This window comes from Amphibalanus amphitrite, unplaced genomic scaffold, assembly GCF_019059575.1.
Source record: "Amphibalanus amphitrite isolate SeventyFive unplaced genomic scaffold, NRLGWU_Aamphi_draft 000432F_arrow, whole genome shotgun sequence".
In the NCBI taxonomy this organism is placed as follows: Eukaryota; Metazoa; Arthropoda; class Thecostraca; order Balanomorpha; family Balanidae; genus Amphibalanus; species Amphibalanus amphitrite.
In genome coordinates this window covers 377,653-405,294 of record NW_024881926.1, presented here as the reverse complement: position 1 = coordinate 405,294, position 27,642 = coordinate 377,653, and the positions used below count along the sequence as shown (strand labels likewise).

The 27,642-nt window shown below is 48.5% G+C and overlaps 1 protein-coding gene and 1 long non-coding RNA gene across 5 annotated transcripts in view; one reads left to right on the top strand and one right to left on the bottom strand.

The window, feature by feature from the left end:
• Window positions 1–8,343, top strand: part of LOC122391331 (transmembrane and coiled-coil domains protein 2-like) — a 50,650-nt gene extending 42,307 nt beyond the window's left edge. For all 4 annotated transcript variants that reach the window (XM_043385132.1, XM_043385133.1, XM_043385131.1 and 1 more), the window contains 5 exons: window positions 4,560–4,658; window positions 5,061–5,395; window positions 6,678–6,785; window positions 7,134–7,315; window positions 7,722–8,343. In XM_043385132.1, coding sequence (XP_043241067.1) covers window positions 4,560–4,658; window positions 5,061–5,395; window positions 6,678–6,785; window positions 7,134–7,315; window positions 7,722–7,902 — 905 coding nt within the window. In that variant the 3' untranslated portion in view covers window positions 7,903–8,343. The remainder of the gene's footprint in view (window positions 1–4,559; window positions 4,659–5,060; window positions 5,396–6,677; window positions 6,786–7,133; window positions 7,316–7,721) is intronic.
• Window positions 8,344–10,803: 2,460 nt separating this feature from the next.
• Window positions 10,804–25,701, bottom strand: LOC122391330. The gene is made up of 39 exons (XR_006258333.1): window positions 25,610–25,701; window positions 25,365–25,429; window positions 25,137–25,194; window positions 24,789–24,865; window positions 24,375–24,480; window positions 24,151–24,193; window positions 23,896–23,969; window positions 23,439–23,624; window positions 23,174–23,229; window positions 22,850–22,887; window positions 22,599–22,673; window positions 22,121–22,216; window positions 21,813–21,948; window positions 21,385–21,487; window positions 21,080–21,189; window positions 20,604–20,651; window positions 20,300–20,427; window positions 20,032–20,123; window positions 19,765–19,830; window positions 19,342–19,434; window positions 19,115–19,166; window positions 18,858–18,925; window positions 18,420–18,680; window positions 18,124–18,231; window positions 17,749–17,846; window positions 17,494–17,537; window positions 16,983–17,124; window positions 14,670–14,747; window positions 14,424–14,479; window positions 14,133–14,242; window positions 13,714–13,783; window positions 13,480–13,540; window positions 13,232–13,288; window positions 12,972–13,047; window positions 12,615–12,726; window positions 12,117–12,409; window positions 11,876–11,941; window positions 11,516–11,578; window positions 10,804–11,257 (listed from the first exon to the last, which is right to left on the bottom strand). It is a non-coding gene; the product is annotated as an uncharacterized LOC122391330 (long non-coding RNA).
• Between the last annotated feature and the right edge of the window lie 1,941 nt (window positions 25,702–27,642).

Here is a 27,642-nt window from a genome sequence, read left to right as displayed (position 1 = left end):
CGAGGCCGTGGGACCGGCGGCCGCATTTCCTGCGCCTGCGGCGCTAGTTTTATGGCGCACAGCTGTGTGTGCACTGTGGACCTCCGGCCGGGCTCGGGCGCGCGGCGGCAGTTGGCGCCGCGACACGATGACGTAAGGAATACAGCGTGTGAGAGGTGGCTCGGTTTTCCACAAGCTATTTCGGCTTTGTGTGAGAGACAGAGAGTAAGAGCCATGAAGGACGAGAAAAGTGCGCCTGAGAGTGGAGTGAAGCCGGCGAGTGCGGCGGACGCTGCAGCCGATCTCCGACTCATACCTGAGTTCGACGGAGCGACTCAGCCTGTCACAGAGTGGCTGGAGAAGGTGGAGCTGGTGTGCCGTCTACGTGGCATCGACGCGCTGCACGTCGTCGTTCCCCTCCGCTTAACTGGCGGGGCGTTCGCTGTCTATCAGCAGCTGGACGAGCAGGACAAGGCTGGCTACGAGACCATCAAAAATGGCCTGATTTCGGCTTTCGCAGAGGATAAGTTTGACGCCTATGACCGGTTTGAGAAGATGAAGCTCCGTCGAGGCGAGCCGGTTGATGGTTTCGTCGCAGAGCTGCGTCGCCTGTCCAGCCTGTTTGGCGGTATGTCAGACGGCGGCCTAGCCTGCGCGTTCGTGGCAAAACTGCCGGAGACCACCCGCCGTGTGCTTCGTGCAGGAAGCCGCGTCGAAAGCATGACGCTGAGCGAGCTAATCAGCCGGGCCCGAGCTGTGCTCGCCGATGAAGAAGAGACTGCCATGGCAGCAGCGACGGGAGCAGCAGCGCGGACGTCGGCGGCGCCACCCCTCGTGACCTGTCACTCATGCGGACAGCCCAACCACCTGTCGCGGGATTGTCTCGCTGCTCGCGGTCAGCGGGAGCGCGGCGGGGCCCGCGGCGGTCGGCGCAGTGTGCGCTGCTTCCGCTGCAACCGGCCCGGTCATATCGCCTCGTCCTGTCCGGAAAACGACGGTGGAGAGGAGGGCTCGGCGCCAGCCTCCTCTCCCGGTCTCCAGTGAGCGGGGCGCTGCCCGTTGTGCGATTATCGGTGGACGGCGCCACCTGTGACGCCCTGCTGGACACGGGATGCAGCTTGTGTGTAGCGCACGTGTCGGTGTGTCGAAATTGGAGTCGAGACGCAGTGAGCGTGATGACGGTGAGCGGTGACCGATACTGGTGCGAGGGAACGGGTGTCGTGGAGGTGCGATCGCAATCTGGCGACTCGATATCAGTGCGCGTGCTTGTGGTGTCACGGAAGCCGCTGGGCTTTGAGTTTATCCTGGGGATGAACGGCGTGAGTGCACTGGGTGGCGTGACGGTGAGTGCTGAGAACCATGTGAGGTTCGGAGCTGAAACGACCGGGGTGGCGGCGGTGGCCGAGAGACGGGCGCCCGAGACGGCGCCGGCGGCAGCAGGGACGGCGGCGGTGGCCGAGAGACGGGCGCCCGAGACGGCGCCGGCGGCGGTGGCCGAGAGACGGGCGCCCGAGACGGCGCCGGCGGCAGCTGGGACGGCGGCGGCGGCTGAGAGACGGGTGCCTGAGGCGGCGCCTGTGGCAGCTGAGACGGCGGCACTGGCCGAGTCGACTGCACCCACCGAGGCGGCGGAATCTGGGTCAGCGGCAATTGGGGCCCTGACAGTGACCGAGACGCGGGCAATGGCGGCGCCGGAGGCGGCGGCGGGTATATGGCGCGAGGAGGAGAAGGACTTTATTGTGAGCTACGATGAGAGCCAGAAAAAGTGGTCTATGCAATTGAAATGGTGTGGGGATGAGCCAGGACAGTTGTTCAACAAAGCGGAGGAGTACTCAATACCATCAGAGGCCAGGCAGGAGTATGAGCGACAGCTGACAAAGTGGGTGACAAACGGATGGCTTGTTCCCTATGACGAGCGTGTCCACGGACAGGCAAAGGGCACAATACCGCTGATGGCGGTGATTCAGCCGAACAAAGACAAAGTGCGCCCGGTCATGGACTTCAGAGAGCTGAATGAGTATCTGGACTCGCATACGGCTGCCGCAGACGTGTGTAGCGAGAAAATTCGCGAGTGGCGCCGGTTCGGACGGAACGTGTCGCTTCTGGATCTCAAAGACGCCTACCTGCAGGTGCATGTGAGCGAGTCTCTGTGGCCCTACCAGACTGTTGTGTTTCAGGGCAAAAGGTGGTGTCTGACGAGACTAGGGTTTGGAATCGGCTGTGCGCCGCTGGTGATGAAAAAAGTGCTCAGCATGGCTCTCGGGCTGGACCAGAGAATAGACAGCGCGACATCCTCCTACGTCGATGACATATTTGTGAATGAGGAGGTCGCCACCGCAGCAGAGGTGAAGGCCCATCTCGAGAACCATGGCTTGGACTGCAAAGCGCCAGAAAGTGTGATCGATGGTGCCCGTGTGCTTGGCCTAAGGGTCTGGGGGGAGCGAGACGGGCTGTTCTGGAGGCGCGACAGAACCGACATCAGCCCGCCCCCTAAACTGACGAGACGGGCAGTCTTCTCTCTGTGCGGACGACTCACCAGTCTTGTTCCTGTGGCCGGCTGGCTCCGCGTGGCCGCGTCATATCTGAAGAGGCGTGTCACCGCTGTGTCCAGTGGATGGGATGACGAGGTCACTGACCCGGAGCTCTGTGCAATGGTCATTGAGATGGTGGAGCGTGTGAACACATCTGACCCCGCGCGGGGCCGGTGGGATGTCTCTGGAGACGGTGCAGGTGTGGTGTGGGTCGATGCCAGCTCCCTCGCCATCGGGGCCGTGCTGGAGATCAACGACTGCGTCGTTGAAGACGCCTGCTGGCTGCGGAAGAGCTCGGACACCCACATCAATCTCGCAGAGCTAGATGCTGTGATACGAGGGCTCAATCTGGCACTGTCCTGGAATTTGAAGAATGTGACGATCATGACCGACTCGCGAACCGTCTATCACTGGCTGTCCGACGTCCTGTCTGGCAGAGCCCGTGTAAAAACCAAGGCAGCGAGCGAGATGCTAATTCGGAGGCGTCTTGAGACAGTGAAGAAGCTGGGTGAAGAATATGCCATGCAACTCTGCGTGAAATTTGTCCCATCGGCTGAGAACCGGGCCGACGCGCTCACGAGAGTGCCGAAAAAGTGGCTGACCCCGCAGGGCGCGTCGATGGTGTGCGGTGCCGTCGTCACAGAACCCGACATCGCACGGATTCACCACACCAGCGGCCATCCTGGCATCACACGAACCCTGAGACTATGCAGGAGGCAGAGCTCTGACGTCACCAGGGCTCAGGTGCGTGCCGTGATCCGCCAGTGTCAGGCGTGCCAATCGGTCGACCCTGCGCCGCAGCGCTGGGTACGCGGCACGCTAGGGGTGAACGAGTGCTGGGAAAGAGTGAGCATGGACGTCTGTCACGCCGACAACCAACTCTACCCGACCCTAGTGGACTGTGGGCCGTCTCGCTACGCGATCTGGAGGCGCCTAAAGCGACAGGACGCTGAGAGTGTCATTGCGCAGCTCGAGTCAATCTTCCTGGAGCGAGGCGCTCCCACTGAGCTGCTGACGGATAACTATCCATCGTTTCGAAGTGCCGTGTTCAATGAGTTCGTCAGTCGGTGGGGAGTCTCCGTTCGATATCGAGCAGCTCATGTCCCGTCCGGTAATGGCATCTCGGAGCGCAACCACCGCTCCATCAAAACGTTAGCGGCCAGGAAAAAGTGTTCGGTGGTGGAGGCGGTGTATCGCTATAACGTGATGCCACGCGCGGAGGATCAGAGCTCCAGCCCCATGGAAACGCTGTTTAATTACCGAGTGAAAGTCCCAGATGTAGACACGCCAGCTGATGCCGATATCAGCCGCTTTACGGTCGGGGACAAGGTTTGGGTCAGGGACCCGAGCCGCCGCTGTGACGTGGCCAGTTCACTTGGGACGGTGAGCCGTATTGTGTCTGTACAGTGTGTTGAGGTGGATGGAGTGCCGCGCCATGTGCGGGACCTGAGGCTGGCCGTTCTCCCACAGCCGGCCGAGGGCAGAAGTCCGCCGATCAGTGAGAGTGACGACGAGGGCGCCCCAATTATCTTTTATGAGCAGCGTGTCACTCCCGACGCTGCGGCTCGAGGCGAGTCGGAGGGGGCCTCGCACGATGGCGAGGAGTCGGCAGCTGCTCGCAGGAGCACGCGGGAGCGGCGTCCCGCTACACTGACGCAGTATGGTGATTTATAAATCAGGGGGGAGTGTAATAGAATTGTGTTATGAATTAGTAGAATGTAGCGTGCCTCGTGTGTGTATTGTGCGTGTGTGCTTAGGACCGTGTTTGTGTGGGCGCGTCGAGGCCGTGGGACCGGCGGCCGCATTTCCTGCGCCTGCGGCGCTAGTTTTATGGCGCACAGCTGTGTGTGCACTGTGGACCTCCGGCCGGGCTCGGGCGCGCGGCGGCAGTTGGCGCTGCGACACGATGACGTAAGGAATACAGCGTGTGAGAGGTGGCTCGGTTTTCTACAACAATCATCATATTCCTTTCGAATCTGTGTATCGAGTGCTGCTTTTTGTTGCATATTTACTCGGTGACTGACCCGTCTCCCCTCCGTCGTTTTGCAGACGACTCGTCGGAGGGGACTCCGACGCGGAGTCACCACGGCAGCTCGACACTACCTCCCGGCATCCCCTCCTCGGTGGTCAGCGGCAACACGAGCGTCGGTGAGTGACGCGCGTCCATCGATGCGTCTTCAAATACGCATTCAGTTTAGTCCTTACCATAAAGTAGTTTTTTTTTTTTGTCCGTACTTATTTTGTATAGGTGGACGAAAATAAAGACCGGTATATTACCGTGATTTGTTCAGAGAACATCTCACTTTTCCGAAGAATCTCGCCCTTTCTCGCACTCCTACCCGTCTTCCGTCTACCCATACCGACGTTGCGTGCTTTTCTCTATCCTCCCAAGCCAGCTGCGGTCAGATGATGTCAGCCCCTGTCCATCCCCCGTACCGACTGCTCGCGTCTCCCTCCCAGGGAGACAGGGACTTCCCCTCAGAGGGCAGTCCCTCTCCCCCCCCCCCACACACACACACCCGTACCGACTGCTCGCGTCTCCCATCCCAGGTCAGCTACGGTCCGAGGAGGGTAGCGATATCAGCAGCGCGGCCAGCGACGCCGGCGCGCTGGGCGGCGCCGCCTCCCCGCGCCACCAGGCCAGCGTCTCGTCAGCCGGCGGGGGCGGCGGCGGCGGCGGCGGGCCCCCGGACGGCGCCGGACTCATCTCCGAGCTCTGGGAGCGGAAGGAGGAGTGCGACAGGCTGCGCGAGGACGTGGATACCATCAAGGCCACCCTGCAGCAGGAGATCACGCTGCTCTCACAGGCCCTGCAGGAGGAGAGGTTCCGCTACGACCGGCTCGAGCAGCAGATGAATGACTTCATCGAGCTCCATCAGAACGAGGTGGGTGCCTGGTCGGCGATGGGCCTGTGTCTGACTGACGATTTGAAAGTCATCAATGCGCTCAGTTAAAGGGACTATCCCACCTTCTAAAATGTTGTTAAAACCAGTTAAATTGTGCCCGACTTTATAGATTGGATGACCAGGAACACGGTTCTGGCATTTATTTTTCATTAAACATCTTAGGCTTCCCATATTCCAAACACAAACTTTCAAATATGTGACGTCACAGCCCAAAATTACCTCCTTCCCCAGGCCACATTACTGTCATAAAGCTGATTCTTTTTACTCTGTAGGCACCACAACAAAGTTCAGACCAAGTTTTAAGCGATTTTTCAACGAACAAACCCACTTAAATCAGAATGACTAAACGAGGTGACGTCACACTAACGGTCGCTCCATGTTGAAGATAGGGCCTTGTACAAGGCCCATTTTCAAATGAAGGGAACGAATTTCTTCAACACCAAGAGGCCGCGGGGGTTGCAACCTAGATAGATAGTGGTTTCTGAACCTCGCCGCAAACTTGGCTATCTCAACTCAAACCCCATGGTAAAGGTGGGATAGTCCCTTTAAAGGGACTGTCCCACCTTTGCATTAGTTCTGAGTTGAGATAGCCAAGTTGGCGGCCAGGTTCAGAAACCACTATACATATATCCTGGTCGCAATATCCTCAGTTTCGTGGTGTTAAAGAAATTCGTTCCCTTCATTTGAAAAGTGGGCGTTAGCTAAGGCCCTATCTCTTAACTATTAACGGCCATTTGATGACGTCATTTGCATTTTGAACGCCAGCATGTGAAGTTTCACTTGATTTACGAATAAGCTAATCAGAGACACTTGTTATTGTATGAGCCGCGTCATATTTGAGAGCAAATACCTATATTTGCTGCCAAATCTCCCCCACATTGACATGAAGTAAATCCTTCATTACGTCACAGATCCGATCTAAATGACGTCACGATGAAATATAAAAGTCGCAATATCTCAAAAAGTATACAATGAAAACGCGTAAAAACTTGCAGAATTCGTCACAATATCATGAGTAACATTTCCGAATCCTAAATGGTACTTTTTTGAAGGTGGGATAGTCCCTTTAAAATAGCGTGCGAAATATTACCATGTCATACCAAGGGATAATACGTTGCCGAGCTTACACATGTTTCAATGTTGCGTGACCGCTACGAAGAGTGGTCAAGGATCTTTCATGCCAGGGCATGTTTTAGCGCGTCCCTCGGTGACATGACCCCCGTGGCAGCCACCGTGACCGTCCCGTTTCGCGCCGCTTCAGGTGGAGAACCTGCGGCAGCACATGCATGACATGGAGGAGAAGGTGCAGTACCAGAGCGAGGAACGCGTCAGAGACATTCACGAAATGATGGACAAGTGTAATACTCGGGTGAGTGACACGGCTTTACCACACAGCGGGGAGGAGGCAGATCTTTGCCTGTGAGGAAGGAGTGAATGTGGGTGTTAGTTTGTGTACCGTTGACATTTCAGCGCTGATCAGATACGCCACAGCCATAGCCGGCCGGTGGCTTGCCATATAATGCAATATCTCCGTGCCGTCAGGTGTTGTACAGGTGGAATTCACTTAATTGCCATAAATGCAGTGGAATTCAAGCGAGATGACGTCTGTATGATGGTCTGTATTGCATAACATTGCACCATAGCTACACATCGGCGATCAGCATCGACATCGACAGGCCCCGTCGCTCCTCTAACTGCCAATCTCTCCTCTCGGCAGATCTCCCGTATGGAGCACCAGCAGGTGGAGCACCAGCAGCTAGTCAACATCGAGGTGATCGGCAACTCGCAGGCGCGCGCGCTGGTCGTCAAGCTGGTCAACATCGTGCTGACGGTGCTGCAGGTGGTGCTGCTCATCGTGGCCACGCTGGCCAACATCACCATGCCCTTCCTGCGCACCAGGTGAGACGACGTGTGGAGTATAACGTTTGTGTCTGTGGAGGGGGGGGGGGGTGATTTGTTTATTTATTTATTTATTAAGTAATCAACAATGGACCTGCACCCATGACAGGTGAAGTCGGACGGCAAAATTATATCTATCTTGATCTCAGTCTTGAGCTGAATGAGGTAGGAGTTGGGCGAAAACAGGGATTTGTTTTAAGTTCTGCTTAGTATTCTCTCCGTTCTAGTGAGTCATCAGTTCACGATCTCCTGCTGGCCACCGTCGCCACCACCGTCTTCTTCACGGTGGCCCGGAGTCGTCAGGATACAGTCACGTTTATTGAAAGATCAGAGATTGCCAGGAAAAAACATGTCTGCCTCCCATCTCGCCGCGCCCACTGACTGTCCCTCTGCTGTCCGCTCACAGGGTGCGGACGCTGTCGACGGTGCTGCTGATTGTGATCATTGTGTTCGTGGTGCGGCAATGGGGCGATTTCAGCGATCTCTTCCATCACTACGTCAACTATGTGCGGACTGTGAGCGCCGGTCAGACGGGGCTCACGGGCTCCGCGCCCAGCCCCGGCCCCTCGCAACACACTTCTCAGTAGCTCCAAAGGAGGTGGGAACGCGCGGCGGCGTCCGGTAGGCTAGAAATTCCACGTTCTGTTTTAAACGACAGCAGGTACAGACAATTTTACCGATGTCTAGCAAACGGTGTGTATTTTCTGAAAATGTCCTGTTTTCACAACACGACTATCATGTAGCGTCGGCAGTGTTCAGCTCGGTAGTGTTTGTTAATTTTGCGCTCTCCACCTGTCTGTGTTACGAGGGGCCGCGCGGGACGGGAGACCGGACATCGAACTGCGAGCCGAGCCGCTCATCCAGCGCCACAAACCAAAGCCTTTATTTTAGCCACGTGCGCCGGCGCGCGCGCGCGAGCGCACGAGGACGATATCTTCGACTCGCGTCAATGTGTTCCTGTGGTAACCATGACTGTACTCAGATGTTTCGTTAAGGATGTGATGCGATGAAATATAGCACAAGCTGTTTGGCGTTGTTTGTGCCTCGGAATTGAGACCCGGCTACAATTGACGTGGTCGTGGATATGACTGGGCGGGCGGGTGTAGGAACTTTAGCTACTTTTGAAATCTTGCAGTTTGACTTATTAACCCGCGCCCCACTGGGGTCTGTGTATAACACGCCCTACTGGGGGGGGGGGGGCTATTCATAGCCCCCCCCCCCTCCTAACTCCGAAACTACTGGGCCGATCGTCAAAATTCAAACGGCGTCTGATAGCCCCGGAAAAACTGTCGAGCGAAACCTAATTTCATTGACCTCGAGGTCACCGATGACGTCACAGGTCAGGTCAAAGTAAAAATTATTAGCACTTTGGCTTGTTCACATTTTGGGCGCTGGCCGCCGTCTTACAAGTCAGATCAGGCTCATTTTTGGTTTCCACACTTGTGAACAGATGCTCTAGATACCTTGAGGGTACCAAACTTGTACTTTGATTTTCAGGTCAGGGTCAGGTCATCACAGGTCACGAAAATATTATATCATGCGTCGGTCACGTGACACATGTTTTATGGTCCATTTAGGCCATAGATTTCGAATTTGATGTCGTCTGTGTCATTCAAGGTCATTTTGAGTCGAAATTAGCTTAGGTCAGGTCACTTTCAGGTCAAAAAAGGTCAAATTTTGAAGTTGAAATTTTTCAACAAAAAAGGTGTCTATTGGATGCAGTTTGAGCTCAGGAACACGATGGTGCCATTTATATTGGTGTACGATGCCAAATACGTACTGATAAATTGATTTGAAAAATTAATAATTGTGAATTTTTTGCAATAATGCGTATAACTTGGCCATTTTTGAAGATATTTAGCTAAAACTTGCTACAGTTAGTCATAACCATGCGTTCTGTCACATATATTCCGGTTTTTTCGAAAAGTCAAAAACTTTTTGAAAAAAATATAAAAATATAAATTTTGAATATCATTTTATAAAATTTTCGAAATTTTCAAAATTTTGAAAATCCGAGATAGCAGTTTGATAGCGCGGTCAATTCTGAGTTCTTTCATGCAAAGAAATTGGATCTAGCTTAAAAACTGAGCTCTTGGGAGCGATTGCCGTGTTTCAATGTTTTGCGTCGAAATCGGACGAACATGACGTCACTCTGACGTCATTTCCGGCCGACCTATAGTAGCTACGAAGTTCAAATTTTGACACAAGGTGTCAAATTGATGCAGCCGAAGGTACTGAAAGTCTGGCGTCGATTCGTAAAGCGGTTTGGAAGTTATTGCAGAAAAACGGGAGGGGGGGGGGGGCTATAAATAGCCCCCCCCCCAGTGGGGCGCGGGTTAAGTCTCTCGATGATCGTTTGTGGTAGCCCTCAGTGACTAAGTCAACATCCGTATGCGCAATGCATTACGAGCGGACAATTAACGTGGTTCGCTGCCACACGCCACTAAAGAGACCACACGCCTGTCGTTCACCCAAGGATGAAAGAATGGCTGATCAGCAGCATTATCTGCCTTGCCATGGTGTGACCCTATTTTTATTAGCTCTACCTTTTTGACGTCGTCCTAGCTCGTGCTGTTTAGTTTCAACCGAAACGCTGAGAACCTTCGATCCAGCTTCCAAAATCGAGGTCAGTTGCTGTGATGCCGTTTCTGCATTTCACCAGCGATTAATTCCTGAGAGCCGAATTATAGCCCGTCTTCACGACGGGCTATCTGGCGAATGCACTTATTTGACCAAATCTGCACCATATCACTTTTACAATAAATATTTTCGTATCATGTTTGTTTTAATTAAAAATAATGCCAGAAAATTTGAAAATGAGGCATCTAAGCGTCCGTGCAGCCTAAACTAATAGCTTTTAAGAAATCCACTGAACCTAATGACCAAATATGCACTTATCTGCACCAAATGTGTACCAGATGGCCGTCGTGAAAACCGAAAATACGGCAAAAAAATTCCCCATTATCTGCTCTTCCGGTAGCCCATTCTGATCGTTCAAGTCTATTGGCGGCAGCAGGGAAAGGTACACAAGTGTGGCACGGATACACAAATGTTATTTTCCATAGACTACATATTATTTTCGTTCGCACGCAACTAGATATTCCGCAGATGACGCCTAGTACAATTGTTCAATTTCATTGAACGCTTTTGTCAATGTTCGCCCTCAATGCTAGGGTTATAACCTGCTGGGAATAATTGTGATATCGATATGCATCTTTCCCACTCTGCTGCTCTTCGCCCGGAACAGGCGGGAGTGAGGGAACAACGCATGGTAATAAAGAGCATTGGGGTCTCCCAGTGTAACGTGCGCGGGTGATGTGCCAAGTGGCGGAGATAAGATCACTTCGCCATTAGCTGGACGGTGTCGTTTACATCAGTGTTAGTGTCCACTGCCGCTCGGCCGCGTTCTACGAAGGGAAGTAATCTACCATCCAAAAATCACCAGTGTATCGTGTATTTCATACTCCTCTCGATACAAAACACCCGAGTAAGGTATCAGCATTTATTGGCAGACCACACCACAAAGCATGTTCATTGTTCACTTTGCGCGAAAGCCTGAGCCGAGAAAATGAGCCGCATAACAATTGCAGCTCATCCAACGAAAGATTAAATAAAACTCATTTTTACTGTAAACAACTGCATTTTCATTCAGTTTACTGTAAACAACTGCATTTTCATTCAGTAAGTCCTGATAATGAGAAATGTGTTATAATGTAATATTTCCGATTTATTGAACTTAACATATTTACATATACTTTACTTTACATATACATAAACTTTACATATACTTACCATGAATAACTATTTAACCGATTAAAGAAAGCGATCGGACTTCACGCCGACGCCAGGAACAGATCGAAGATCTTTCTGAACGTTCAATTAGCTAGGTCACGGAGCGCTGGCTGGTGCTCACTGCTCCAGCAGAAGTTCCCCATAGGAGCCCTGTCGGATAAAAACGCCAGTTCAGCTATCTGCACACCATCACTTTACGGTAAGGGATGGCCCTCTAAACGTCAGACCTGTTGAGCTTGAATACTGTCACGGTTGTACAGATGGGGTATGTGATCATCATAGTCAATGATGGATCGATTAAATTATCAGAGTAAGGTGAATATCACAGAAATTAACTGAAAGCAGTAATATGGAGCAGCACGGGTGACGTTACTATTAATTAGAGAAATGACAGCGCATCTTACTAACCTGCTGGCTGGGAAGAATTTCAATCCAGATGGTAGTGCGTCAGACGAGTCTCACGATACAAGTCTGCGGAACAAAACGGGTACGAGTTACAACACCGAACACATCGCACGGAGACATTAAATCTGATTTAAACAGTTGTCAGACGGCTGGGCTATAATCCGGACGCCGCTCGGCGCGGTGGCGGCGGCGGCCCGGGCCGGTGTGTCCGCTCAGAGAACCCGAGCGGACGGCACGGCTGTCGGCACGCCGCCACTGCGAGGCCCACGTGGCGGCCACCGGCGCCGGCAGCGCGCTCAGAAAATGGATCACAGTGTCATCATGTCATCAGAGAATATACGAATAAGCCCACACTATACCCACCTAGTGAAGATATGCGCCGCAATCGGTAGGAGCTTTTGGTTGCCATCAGCTCGTCTCACCGTAACCCTGTGGACAACAAGAGGAGTCAGTACCGCGAAGACCCACCAACCACGTAGGTTGGTAGGGACGGGTCAGTCCCGTCTTGAGGTCCCCAATATCGGTGTCGAAAAAGAACATAATTCATCAAGCTCAATTAACAGTGAAATTAGCCAGCCAGTTAATACAAAAAAGGAATACTAACCTTCGCATTATGCCGTGTATGTAGCCGTTTCTGGTCGATGGAAACTGAAGCGCGATGGTCAGTGCGAGACACCGTAGCCGACTGGCCACGCCCGCGGGTCCTGGGCTCAGTGGAGCGTTACATTTCGACGGGCGTGGCCTCCAGCACTCCAGTCGTGTCGACGACGTGCCTGTTATCCGACAGCGCACAGGCGGCTCGCCACACACCGAGGCTATAGCCCCGCAACAGGACGGAGAGCTCCAATTAGGACTTGGTTCACAGGATTGGTTGTCGGCAAATCGCGTCACCAACACCTGTGGATCAGATGGACGAAAAGAGTCAGCCAAACATTCAACACCATTGAGAAACAAAACTAATTCTTGCTTTACATCAGAGAGTACAAAGAAGTATCATTCAGCGCCAGCGAGATGCAGGCTAGTGAAGGATCGACTGGAAAGACATCATTTAGGTAATGAGCTTTTTAACAATTGAACAAAAAATTACAAACTGCAAACGCACCTAAACCGATGTTCAGGTCGTATAATCCGCAAGTATCTCGTGAGTTGGACGAGTTCCACACTTGCCCCGAATGACACGTTTCGCTCGGCATCGATAAATTGTTTTGCTGTGGCTGAAAGAGGACGAGAGAGGTTAACACTTAACTTGAAGAAGCAATACGTCGTATTTAACAGCACATTTTATCAGTATCCTTTTGATTTGATAGATCATCTCTGATCACGTTAAGTTTTTTCATCATTGCTGACTGTAACAAATTTATGTAATGCCCAACGAACAAAGCTGGAGTGAACCTGAACAGCCAACGAGAGCCAGCATCCGCAACAGCTTAGCCCTTTACCGAACGTTTCAGCTACTCACCTCCAGGTCTGCAGTGCAGCTGATGTTTTTGAGTCATGCTGCGGAGACCACACACATCTTCTCGAGAGCACGTCCTCTGCAATGAAGCGTGCCATCAGAAACCACATTCCACAGGGCGCACAAATCAGCTCTATACAGCACAAGATCAGCTGCAGATTTAGTGTCATCCAAGAAGTCAACAGTCTAACATGTACGAACATCACGCTAAAACACAGTTGATGTCGAATGTAAGAAAAATCTTCCATGACTTCAGTGCTTACCGCAAAATGTGAGCCGTATCGGGAGACTTCCGCAGTCCTTTTTAGCCCCATCAGCGACTGTAAAGGAAAATGGAAAAGTTAGAGCAAGACGTAGGGAGAACGCGAAACAATTGGCCAACCAATCGTTCTCAGTCCGCCCTAGGATCGTCACTAGGTTCAGATATTTTCTAACCGTTTGATCAAGAGTGGTATCATCAGAGCAAAGGAACCCTCGTAAAAACCCCAAGTCACGTCCATGCACTACTTACCTTCCGCAACCAGCAAAGATGTGTTACGAGATGCAGATGTGTAGTGCCATCCAGATTGGAGCTGAAAACGGGGAATCAACATGAGTGCACCACATCAAACACGACAAAAAATGGAAAAGAAATAAACATCAGCAACGATAAATGTCTCCACGGTATACTGTCAAAATGGCAGGTAATTGTTTCATCAGCAAGCTACTGTTCGATGGCTAGTGAAATAACAGATGGGAAACTCACCTTGACAATGCAACTGCGAGAGCAATGCCCGGCCATATTCCATTCGGCGACATAATCAGCAGTTGGCTATCTGAAGACAGACAGAATAAAAGTATTCTAACAGGGCCATATGCTCGACCAGTTATAGCAATTCAAGTTCGCAGTCAAATTTGATATGAACTATTTAAAGCAGCTTAATAATATTACAAGTAAGACGGAATACGAGACTTAAACGTAGCAACAGCGGGTTAATCCAATGTTTCCCAGCTTCGACAGCCACGAGCCCAACTGAGCCACGCAGCGGTACGAAGCACGGGAGTCACTGTCGGGCCGACGCGAAGCTCGAAAAATCAACATAATTTATCGGCGCAAAAACCAGCCCAAGATGAATCTGCAGTACAAGACTGCAAGGAAACGCCCTTTTAGCACAACTGACTTACAGGGTCCGAAACAGCTGCTCCTGCCGCTCACTTAGCCGGTCGCATTGAGCAGCGGCGTAATCTTGACCGATGATCTCATTGGTCAACCGTTCCCATTTTTTCTTTGACCTCTGAAGAAGAAAAAACGTTCTGATCATTACAGGTCATTGATATGCCACTTAAACCAAAATGATATGAACATCAGACAAAAGTGGGTGATGAGCTATAGGTCGTCACAGAAACCTCAGCAAGCATGAACATCCTAGTTAGTGCTATAATGCAGAAGGACTTCAAACTAATTTATATTCTCACCTCGGGCATTGGTCGAGGGTCCAAGATTCGACACAATTCCATCAGCAGCATTGAACCTGCAAACAGACAGCATGTCAGGAGTGGCCTTGCGGCAGCCGACACGCGTCGACCGGGCGACCTCTCAGTTGGTAGTGCATGTAAAGAAATCGTCACTTACATTCCGGCAATTTGTGATTCTCATCATTCACCAAAGGAAAACCCAAAACTATTTCGGACTACCAAAATAGCATACGACGTAAGACGTACCTTTCAAATGCGCGGGACGTTGATCCCCGGCCGTGACCGCTTTCGGTTAGAAAATGAAGCATCACTTGGTGGAAACACCTGAAACAGCAAGCACTGAATATGTGAGTCGTTGCTTACACAAAACACAAATGCCTATTATGAGCTAGATTGGCCGACATCGACATGTTTCAAGGCTGAGTTCTGTGTTTGGCAAAATACCGTCAAACACAGCTATTAAGCAAGATATAATATCGGACTGTTGCTGGCACTTTGAACATGAACCGCGCTCAGAACGCACACAAAAAGAAACAGTCCATATTTAGGACAACTGGGGCATTCCACGATAGATCGTACCAGGCCCGTCACCCTCATCTCTCAGATTTGAATGAAAATTGGTACAAGGGGTAATCATAGGCTCCAAAAACACTTGCCAAAATATCAGACTTCTCAGATGAAAACTTTTTGAGTTACATTGCATAATATTTTCTAAACTTCAGATTGTAAGGGTGAGTTTGATGAGCTATAACTCAAAAACGAGCTAAGCAAGCAACAAACGGTAAACAGCTTTGAACTAACGATGAATCAAAGATTAATACAGTATTTTTAAAATTGGAAAGAAAAGCTTTACATATTGAAAAAAGTCGTAGTATTTTTTTGAATTGTCTATAATGGCCCTTGGGACCAAAATTTTTGCCATTTTTATTTCTTCAAAATAAACCTCAGGTCCTTTAAAATCGACATACAAAAAATTAGAAAGGTGTTCTTTCTATAAGTTCCTCATTTAAATGTATACAAAATGGGTTTCCGGGGGGTCGGTACGACCCCAGCTCGCCGTTTCGCCTCTAATGGAGCTAGAACCTTGCGGAAAAAACGAGCGTGTGCGCCGTCACAAGATGCATCGAATGATACCACATTTTAAGGTCTCGTGTTCACTGGTGACCCCTGAGGTCATTTCAAGTGACCCAAGTTACGGGTCCGGTTTTTGATAGATAACTTCGCAACAAATGGTCACAGAGCCGCGATTTTAGCATTTTTGTGTTTGCCTAGCTCCGGCGCGTCGAATGGTATACTGTTTGTTCTGGTGAAGTCAGCTTAAGTCGCTGACCTCGGGTCAGCACACTGCCGTGTATTTGGCTCCGCGCTCCGACCAGGCGGCCCAGCCGGCAGCCAGCCCTCGGGCATCACGTGACCGTCCCGAGTCCGCGGCAAAGCCAACCAGCAGCGCGGCGCTGGACAAACAGCGCCGCTACAGAGATGGTTAACAGTCAGGTCAGGCCACGAAGCTGGGTGAATGAGATGATATTGCACATCATTCGATTCGCAAGGTCTTCCCGAATCCATTGGTAGCTTTCCCGTCTCTCTAGCTCAAATTGATCGAGAGTTATTGACGAAAAACTCTTATGACCCTAGTGACGTACGAATGACGTCACGCAAAAGTGACGCAACAATGCAAAAGTGAGGCAAAAATGACTTCAATTGAACTTCCAGTAGCCAGTGATGTCACTAGGCAGCTTTACCACACCATTTGTAGGCTCTCTTCCGAAATTACAATTCGAGACCATTACGGTGACGCAAAATAAGTACATTTATAGAAAGAACACCTTCCTAATTTTTTGCATACTACTTAAAAATGATCCAAAAATGTTTTTAAGCAAATAAAAATTCAAAAAAATTTGGTCCCAAAGACATAAAAATGCAAATGAAAGGAAACTCGAGGTGTTATATATCAAAAATAGTATATATTTCAAAATATTAAAAATGCATATTATTCTTTGTTTCAATGCAAGTTCAATGCCGTATAGCATTTGGCATTTGGATTATCCGTCTTAGAGTTACAGCCCGCCAAACTTAGGGCTGCAACGCAAGATCCAAAACATGTTATACACTATAACTCAAAAACCACTCATCTGGTAAGCCTGAAATTGTTACAGGAGGATTCAGAGCCCCTGATTACCCCTTAGACCAATTATCGTTAAAATCCGAGAGATGAGGGTGTCAAATTGGAAAAAAGTGGTACGATCTATCGTGGAATGCCCCAACTGTTTCTCATGTCATGACACTACGCAGGGCGAAATGTAACAATAAGATGGTAGGGTCCATCCAAGTATTTTATCAAGTGTACCAGTGCATTGCTGCCGCGCCTGACAGAGATGATCAGACACCGCTATTGGAGCCAGATATGATGTTGGACTGCTGCTTGACACTCTGCCCCAATGGTCAGGACTCAGAATGCTTAAATACAGCCCGCGAAGAGATCTCGAGAGCAAACAAACAAAATAATCAGCTAACGTTCACAACAGCCATCAATCAGTACCAGCCAGTCACGCCTCTCACCTCACAATATTGTCCTGGTCAATTCAGCCGGTGATCCTCAGGGCGGCTCTCCGAGCAATGCCTTATCCGGACCTCAGTATGGCGAGCTAAAGGGCTCCCTCAGAACGCGGGGACTTCCACGCTCATGATAAGATTTATCAATCTGAAAAAAAAATCATTCGAGCTTTCAACAATTAAGACCTGTCATGGTGCAGCTAAAATATTGTTTGATCCACGATATCTTAACACTAAGAGTCGTGTACCTGGTTGATGTTCTGCATTTGAAAGCTACTGATCAAATGCAGCTAGTGAGTCAGGTATAATGTAGGACCGCTTCAATGCATCCTGCACCAATGGTACTGGTTACAGAATGTCTCCAGCGATCCACATCATGCCACTCAAAGTGCAATTCGACAAGCAACTCAAATATAACAAAACATTGAACCATCTCAGCCATTTGGAAGAGAAGACGTCTCGAAAAGCAATGACATGTTGTGCAAAAACAACACGCAAATGTTGCAAGGACTTTTACCTGGCCAGGCCGCAAACATCTTTTGAACGAGTCTCTCAGCACACCTGAGGAAAGAACACACATCGTATCAAGGACTAGCAAAACCAACAACACATTGCATATTGCGCTCGAATCCTCAGATCATAAAAAGCTCGGCATTAGATTCTAAGAGTGGTGCATGATGTCTCATCATTGGCAGATGTTACGCAGTGTCGACAGTGGACCATTTCATGAAGTGCAGTTTACTTTAGACCCATTGAAATACTTTATACTAACCTTTAAGCGATAAAGTCCAGTCGAAAAACGGCAGAGCTGGATTCCACTGAGCCGAGCGAACTGCGCTTCACGGGCCCGGCACATCATCAGCCATGACCCTGTCAGAAAGAAATCAGATTGTGAGGCATATGTGGTTCGACAGGGTTATACGATAGCTGACAGTAAGTCGTCAGAAACGAGGAATGATAGAACTCATCAGAGGGCAGATGGGAATATTCATCATGAACGAAGTCACATAAAAATGGCCAACAGCCGCAGATGCTTATGTTCAAAAGCGCGGCGCTCTTACGCGCATTCATCGGGAGGAACTTTATCATATCGGTACTGTCCCTCCCTAACTACTTCCACTTCGCGTAAAAATGTTTCATCACTTACTTCACATGAATCAATATTTCATTGGCGGAAGCACAATATCTTCGGCATTGCACCCAGCTGAGTCGACCTGTCGAAGTCCGGGGCATGGTCCGACATCTGCTCACCGCCCTGTCGAGGAAAATCGGGCCGTGAGGCATAGCAATTACAGGGCGGCTGCACTTGTGAACAGTATAATCGTCAGAAACGAGGAATAATCAAACTCATCAGGGAGCAGATGGGAATATTCATCATGAAAAAACGAATGAATGTATCATAAGTCACCCAACCCAAGAAAGCCGGGCGCATGCTATATTTACCTTTATAAAACTCGGCAGCCGCGGCGACGCCTGTAGCTTCTGACGACCTGCGGCGCCGGACGAGTGGCAAGTAGCTCCCTGGCAGCTTCAGTGAGAGTGGACGTTTTTTTTTTTAATTGCATCCGAATGGATGAATGAGTAGTTATGGGCCCGGGTGCGCCGCTAAGCAGTGCTATTTGCCAAGTTACCGATATACCTTGCTCCACACGAATATTCGGCACTGCTCATTTATTCTACACAGAGATTCACTCCGTTGGCAGCCTGAAAGACGAAAGTATATGTCAGACACGGCTGAAGGGTCCATATAGGATGTATAAGTAAATATTTTATATGTTCAGAAACGAGGAATGTTCATTGAATCATCAGTGAGCAGTTGGGAAGGCTCATCAGTAAAAATGTAGATATCGACTTCAAGTTCAATATAGCAGTATTTATTACCTCAAGTCAGGTTGCTACTGAACGCTCGTTGACGTCCAACCGTTCACCACTGATGAATGCTGACCAGTCTGAAAACGAAACAATGAAAGCGTAAGAAAAATTGCACATTCAACATAACAAGATTGAATTGTACGATAGCTCAGTCCGCCCTAGGATCGTCACTAGGTTCCGATATTTTCTAACCGTTTGATCAAGAGTGGTATCATCATGTGAACAGATATTTTCCCGACAAAAGAAGGAAGGGTCGTGATACTTACCAGTCGGCATTAACGGCTCCTCCTATGATAACTACGGCAATATGACGCCAGACTGTGGAAACAGATCGGGGTAATCAGCTGGGTGGCAGCGACTTGTACTGGGAAATACGACAGTAAATGAGCGATCAGCCGCGTCGTTTTATCTCCAGAGCAATGCGTCAAAATTGCAGGACGTTCTCATCATAGTAATTAAAAGACACAGAAAACATTCGGACCAAAATGCTTACCGAACATGTTCCGCTGGCGGTGGACACTGGAGAGTGAAGGGCCGCCTTATCGCGGATCAGAATGCCGCATGCTGCTTATCGGTTTGTTCGCACCTGTAAATAGATAAAATAACTTCAGCCGAACCATACTGACAAAGTAAGGCTCTTGTCAAAAAGATTAACATCAGAAGGAAGGCAGCATTATCGGCGAATCAACAAGAGTTTTCAGCCAACACCATTGATTCTACATCACTTTGAAGTTGTAAGATATTGCAATTATTTTGAAAAGAGAAAACAACTAATCACGAGTCTCAGAGCTAAGCACTTTGAGACTGATAATCAGAGCCAAGAGCTCTGTCATCCCGTAATCTACAGAACACGAGCCTCAAGTGCGATAAATTTAACATCGATAAGGCAAAACAAAACAACCCATTACTCACGCACCATGGATTGGCCCAGCGTTGTTCGGCCGTAACATCGGCACGAACGACAGCAGGATCCGACTTTCATCTGCCAACAAAAGTTAACGTTTTAGACCGTGGGCGTCACAGCAAGAACGGCTACTGCCCTAGGACAAACTTCAGAAGGAAGGCAGCATTATCGGCGAATCAACAGGATTTGTCAGCCAATACCATCGAGTGTGCATCATGAAAACGCAGTCGTAAAATATGATATGAACGTCAGCTGAAGTTGTGCTCGACTGGAACTTACATGACTAATGACTATGTTGCACGTCCGCAGCCTCCGCACTGAGTACTATCGAAGCTGGCCTTCGGAGCTGCGTTCCCACCAAATTTGTATACCTGTAAGGGAATTGGAATATTTAAAAACCAGTTACGTTGATGAGATGTGCAATGGAACATACCGATCAGGGCTACAAATGTCTCCACACACTGTCAGAGCGCGAACAGTAGACAAAACTCATCACAATCTCACCATAAAAGGCATCACACGAGAAAATTTCAGATAGTTTGCTTACCGCTGGTATTTCCGCAGTTACCAGTGCAGCCAGCAAATGCTGATATTGAATCAGCAATATCCGTCGCATCAGTTCAGCGTGCTACGACTTCCACAGCTGCGATGGGTCCATCCATAGCTAGCCCGAACCTGGAACAGTTTACATAAATTGAGCACACCGGGGGAAGCACGCCGATCGCCGGCCGGCAAAAGCCGAATCAGAGGATTAATTTTTCCAGCACTAGCAATAGGAAGAACGAAAGTATCAAACATCATAATATACAAACGAACAATCAGCGACACGAACAGGTAGAAATGTTTCTTACCAAACATCAGAGATGGATGGATCTTGTTACACAACAGGTCCCCGAAACCTGAAAAAAGAACATCATTTGAATGAAAGTCTATATTGAGATAAAATCATCAGGCCCAGCGAAACCGAGGAAGTGCTTGTCAGTAGCAAGTGCTACCGGCCGTTCGTATTTTAACAACTGTCACAACTTCTTCAATTTAAACATTGAGCACAATTAGCCCAGGAAAAGGCTTTGACAAATGCGATTCTCCACGGCGAGCCACATAAAAATCGTCGAGTTACTCAGGCATCATATGCCATCTGCCGATACATGTTCACAATATCTGTCCCCACTTTGAAATCGGCTTGCCATCGGACAGTCCGAAATATCGACGGTGTGAAATACTGTCGGGCCGACGCGAAGCACGACAATCCAATGGGAGGAATGCTGTGCGCTTTATAACAGCCCAAACATAACGACACTGCAGTGCACTCTCCGTTGTCACTAACCTGCACACACTGGTTTAGCAGGCTGTCCCCTTGCGTGCGACTTCACACGGTTGTTATTTGGTCTGGTTTATACTGCCCGAATCTTGCATTTGACCCGAGAACCAGCGTTCCTGAAAGAGTAAGAACATCCTGGTTAAAAATATGATAAGAACCGTGCCTTTTCTCACTCTCAGTAACGTCATCAGACAAAAGTGGGTGATGAGCTAGGTCGTCATAGATACCTCAGCAAGCATGAACATCATTCACAAAGGCACTGCCGTAAGAACATATACTTATCCAGCCAAAAAGACCCATGAGACACCTACCCAGGATGGTGTTCGCGACTTGATTCATTTATCAGCCACCACAGAACACCGAGCTTGTCGGTGAGCCCCGTCAGCTGATACCCACTCTTCGGTCCGCACCTGCCTGCAACGGACGAGGTTTAGTTGTGAATACGATTATAATTTGAGCAGCAGAGTGTCCATTACATGAATTATGGAAGCCAACGTACCAAATGTATCTGAGCATAGCGGCAGCATCTGGCACGCTGACCAGACGCTGCTATTAGTACTAGACATACTCTCGGGCTGCTGCTACACATTCTGGTCCACAGGCCAGACCAAAACAATCGGCAGCGCCCTGCATGAAACGCTTTGAATGGCGGGAGATGACGCACGAGAGAACGGTATCGATTAATGCCCCAAACGGAAAAAAATAATTCTACGCACTACGCAGTCCATTCTCAACTCACCTTCATTAGTCGAAAAGCGCCGATCATTGAGGCTCAGGCATCCAATCATTTTACAATTATGGTACACCGATCTCAAACGCATCGCTCGGGTGTTCTTTAGAAGCCAGTCGAAAGAAGCCACCGGCTCAAGAGGAAGCTGCAAAATAAAGACCGCGTTAGCGCCGTCAAAGCAGCATGGACTGGGGACATGAAATGAGTCAGTTTTCAGACAAAAGTGGGTGATGAGCTAAGTCGTCACAGAAACCTCAGCAAGCATGGACATCATGTACCAGGCAGATTCAGGGTCTATTCCACGGGGCCTGACTTACCATGTGTTGTGTAGCCTAGCTGTGCGTAGATGTTCGTAGTCACATCGGTGTCTCAGTGATAGCCCAGCAGTACCTCAAGTCAGCTGTAAGAAACACCTGAAATGAGGGGAAAGGTCGTCAATCTAAGCAGAAAACAAAACTAGACCAAAACTTCAGTGCTTGTATCAAACCCAAACTATTTTCAAGCCCGATTTTATCGATTGTACCAGTGCATTGCTGCCGCGCCTGACAGAGGTGATCAGACGCCGCTATTGGAGCCAGATATGATGTCGGACTGCTGCTTGACACTCTGCCCCAGTGGTCAGGACTCAGAATGCTTAAATACAGCCCGGAATTAACACCAGCACCACTAATGTATACCATTGATCACAAAATGTTTGAAACTTATCAGCACCCTGTTTACTGTTAGCATATTTCACTAGAACGAGCAAGTTCAAAACGACGGAAATGACGTGCTCGGTTCTTAGGTTTCCCTCACCTTATGAAAAATAACGTTAAGAAATGCCAGACTAGATGCACATCTCAGTCGTGGCTCGCCCTTGATCAGCAGAATCTGAAAAAAAAGACAGCACTCGTTAGCATCCTAGGTTCTTCGTTAACAATTATGACGGCTGTTTCTTCTTCAGTCCACATTAATCGTCATCAGATAGCGCAGAGTGGTGCATGTAACTCATCATTCTGATTAAACAACAGTCAGCAATTCAACCATTATCAACACGTCCCGCTTACCTGACGGAAATGATCACTACGGAGTGAAGCAGGGCCACCTGAAACACAAAAGTCAATCAGACAGCGTGCAGTGATAGCGAAAACAGTCCTGTTTCAAATAAATCCTCAGTTGGTAGTGCATGTAAAAGTGCTTCATCGAACACTCACAGCTCAGTTCGTTCTCATCATGTCTTATGGCCACGTCAATTCAGCGGTAAGAAATTAGCATCTGCTGGAATGCAACGGCGCGAGATTAAATTAAATTGGTGCTCAACCGAACAAAAGGCAAAAAGAAGACCAAATAAGCCATTTAACTAGATAAATGAAAGATCACGTCATATTTACCTTGAATCAAATGCGCTACTGCTTGCCACTCCATACAATATAGTTTTCAAAAAGCCCTGAAAACAAACATTTAGTCACAAACAACAGCCTGATTGTCCTAAATTACAGCAGCGTGAACAATGAGCAGTCAGAACATAAAAATACTCGTCAGGAAACTCAGAGTGGTGCATGATGTCTCATCATAAGCAGTGCCAGTTCAGTAATTAAAAAAAAAATACACTTACGATATTGGGACATTTGTCGGACAAATAACCAAAATACCCACCTTTCGTTGACGGTTGACAGCCGCGTGAGTATCCCAATGACTTCTCCAATCAATGATCCATCCACACAGAAGTTGGCATGTCGCTTCAACTTCACCGGTAAACAACGGCACGAGGATACTCTTTGGTCACCAGTGAGCACAGCTGATCTCTGCACGAAATCATTCAGCAGAGCGCGTTGCCAGTCCCTGCACACAGGAAACAAAGCAAACGTGTTTAAAGTCGTTTCAAGATCAGCCATTACTCAAAATTCGAAGACCAACATCAGAAACGAGGAAATTCCTTCATCAGGAGGCAGACGGGAAGTTTCATCATAATCGCTCGCATATCACACATGACTACTGATGTAAATCTGGTGTTAACAAACCAAGCAGACAAACAAAAGTTCGGCAATATGTATAAGCATTGTCATCGCAGACTGCAGAGCCAACTTAGATCCCCACCAATCTTGGAGCGTACCGAAACAGTGCAAGTCCAAAGCGTCTCGATGTCACGCCCGTCTCAAAAGGACGGTTCACCGCAACTCTATTCTGCTGCAAAAGAGAGGGCCGTGAGCAGAATACCCAGAGGATACTCGCTCGTTAAGTTAAACTGTATCTCAGATAGGGGCGAAATTATGTGATCAATGAATTCATAAAAATATTCAATCATCAGAAGCATTGTAAACATCAATAAATGAATCAGTTCGATTCAAAGGTATTACAGGAACCTTACCTCATGTCTGGGAAGTATCAGCCATGACGATAGATCCAAACAGCTGAAAAGGTAGGGATGTGCGTCAGATGCCATGAACATCACGCTACTACCATGTTAGCATTGAACATATTCAGAGATCTTGGTGGTAAGTATTCTGTAATCAGTTGACTCAGATAGCAAATACTGATCATCACAAAAAACGATTTGCACCGAAAGTGGTTTCCAAATGAATGGTTAGGTACCTTAAAGCAAGCAGCTGCAGTCGCATCCCTCGGATCGAACATTCTGTCATCAAGTATAAGGACTTCAACGTGGCGAGACAGCAAACTGGAAGTCTGGAGAGCGCATCTGAAAGAACAAGCAACCATCCTCAGTCACGACTTCACGTGTATCTGTAGCAGCAGCAAAGCGCGACATTTTGATTATCAGACGGCTGGGCTATAATCCGGACGCCGCTCGGCGCGGTGGCGGCGGCGGCCCCGGCCGGCGTGTCCGCTCAGAGAACCCGAGCGGACGGCACGGCTGCCGGCACGCCGCCACTGCGAGGCCCACGTGGCGGCCACCGGCGCCGGAGGCGCGATCAGAAAATGGATCACAGTGTCATCATGTGTGCCAAACAATGCAGAAAGGCGAGGACGTCTACAGACTCAACTTACCAGTTTGTTCTTAGTCCGTGTAGCGGAAGCTGCACTGTTCCAAGTGCTCCCCAATCCATGCTCAGCTGCTCATCCGCCTGTGGGGTGGAGTTTATTTTTGTAATACGCCGCTTCCTTTCTATGCATACAAAATAAACGCTGCCTACGGTCAGTTGAGGAACATTCAGCACTGCTGTAAGGCATCTATGTCCGCCCGTTCGCTAAGAATCATCACTCTATACGGCATAAAAACTACCATGCAAAGTAATTTGAAACGACAATCGGCACGTATTCAAAAACTAAGTTGAGCGAGTAATTAGTTCTGTTCCTCGCTACGGTTATTTGGGAAGGATATCAACGACCACTTACCATCGTAAATGAGAGAAATCCAGATGAGCGCCTACATATTCTATCATCCACACCGAAGCTGCAACAAATTCATGGGTTAAAAAAAAGCAACTATTCCGAAAGTAAATTTGGAATAATGTGAACATCAGACAAAAGTGGGTGATGAGCTAGGTCGTCATAGAAACCTCGGCAAGCATGAACATCATTAAACCAGACGTAAATTGTGTGGCAACAGATCACACATCGTACCTCAATGATTGTCGCATTTGTGACGCGTGCGGAACGATCTGACTTCTTCACTTGCCGCTCCCCCGCTGTGGGAAAGAAAGAGCGTAAGTAATAAATCATGGATGTGTTATCAATAGCAATAAGGAATGAACACCTCAGTTGGTAGTGCATGTAAACAAATCGTCACGAATTGTACGAGTCCTTGATCTTATCATCATCTAATATCACTTTTCAGCTAAGATCACGGACGTCAGTAGTTGACTCACCCATATGCACCAGAAGTTGAATGCCAGGAGTACACTCTGATGTTTCAAGATGATCTTCTCTGGAGTCATCCGTATCAGATAAAATGTCCCAGATACATCTGAAAAAAGAATTAACTTTAAATCAACATACTTTTAACTTAAGGTCAGATAATTGAAGGTTTTCAAAAAAGCCAAATTAATTGCACAACGTAACAATGTATCCCTTGCCTGGAGAGTGACCTGTCATGCGACAAGTCACGGTACCAGACGAAGGGGTTAATGTTGGGCCGACGCGAAGCACGATCAATCATGGTGGATCAACCGGCGCAAAAACCAGCCCGCAAAACAGTCATGGCTACTGAATTCAGCTAATTACTGATGAAGAATAGGGGAGACCCGGGAGGTATGGGCCCCCTGGAGGTATGGGCCATCGCAGTTTTGAAGAAGTGTTGCGTATTTTTACACATTTGACCGCGTAAACTGGTAGCAGCCATTCTGTTATACAACCCACGTGATTTCCATAATCTTCCTCAGTCTTCTTTGGCAATGAGCGGTGATAAAGCGTTTTTGCCCTCTTCGAGTAAAATACGGTACATACAGAAAATTCGGAACAAATTTGAACCAGGCTCGTTTTATGATGTCAAACGATCGCTAACATTAAGTTTAAAGCATGCAAATTTAGACTGGATACACAATTTGAAGCCTTCTTGCAAGATTATGAGCTGAGATGCTATGCACATTCTGACGTCCTAACCGGGAGGTACGGGCCACCCACCCCGTTGATCCTAAATAAATAAAAAAGATGCTTTCATTGAATGTCCCCGTCAACAAGTTTTTTTGTCGCGCAAGGTCGAAAATTTAACTTCAAATTTCATTCGAACAGAAAAATATTATTGATCTTATTTCATGGTGCATGATTGAGTTTTCCAAAATGCATATGGGCCAAAGTGACCTCCATGAAGCAAGCTGTTGGCCGCTTATACGGTTCCTGGGCTCCAAGAGAGATCAAGGTAGATACCAGCTACGAGTATTATTCTCATTGTCGAGAAAAGAATATGAAACATGGCACCGGCCCATACCTCCCGGGCCATGGCCCATACCTCCCGGTGTATTTTGATGGATCGAAAAAGCACATGATTTATGGAAAGTTATCTGGAAACAAAATAGTTGATCCCAGATGCCTAACATCAGGCACGCGTTGCAGGCGAAAGGCAATTTCATATACACAGTTGAAAAACCGGGTCTAGCCACTGCCCACTGGAAGAAAATTGCCTTTTCACAAAACCGGCCCATACCTCCCGGGTCTCCCCTACATAAAAAACTGTGGTGAGTGGTGCCTCATATATCGGCCTACCACTGACCGTCGCCAGTTTCCATACGTCTGCGAAAGTAAAATGGAGTGACAGGATATGCAGCACGGACATCGCACCATAACATGTGGCGAACTCTCTCACTTACTGTTTTGATATCAGCCGGCGAGCGTTCGACGTCCTTCCTCCAGAGAACGAAGGGAATCGACTGCCACCTTGAACGAGAAAAGGAGGAATATGTAGACAACTTCCAATAAAAACACCATTGGTAGGGCGATGAAAATGTTTCATCAGTCCGCCCTAGGATCGTCACTAGGTTCCGATTAATTCTAACCGTTTGATCAAGAGTGGTATCATCATTTGTAATAGCACTATCCAGATACACGAATACCAAAGGATTGCATTGTTACTACACGCCATTTAGCAAGTGATAAACCTAATCCACCTACAAACTATTAGGTGCTGAATTGAGCTCTAAATCGCACAAGCTAATAACAGCTATATGCAACGGCGTAACGGAAGATGAGCAAAACGTACCAGAAAATCCCATGCGAGCCGAGCGCCAGGCTGACACGTTATCTCGCGTCCTGAAAAAGAAAATAAAATTAAAATTCGTAACTGCCTTCCACTATGCAGGCAGTCGCAACTCAAGTAATCTACAACACGGTATCGTTAGGTACACTACGTGATAACTGATGCAGCCAATTTCCACCAAATAATGAATTATACATTTTACTGGAGTTC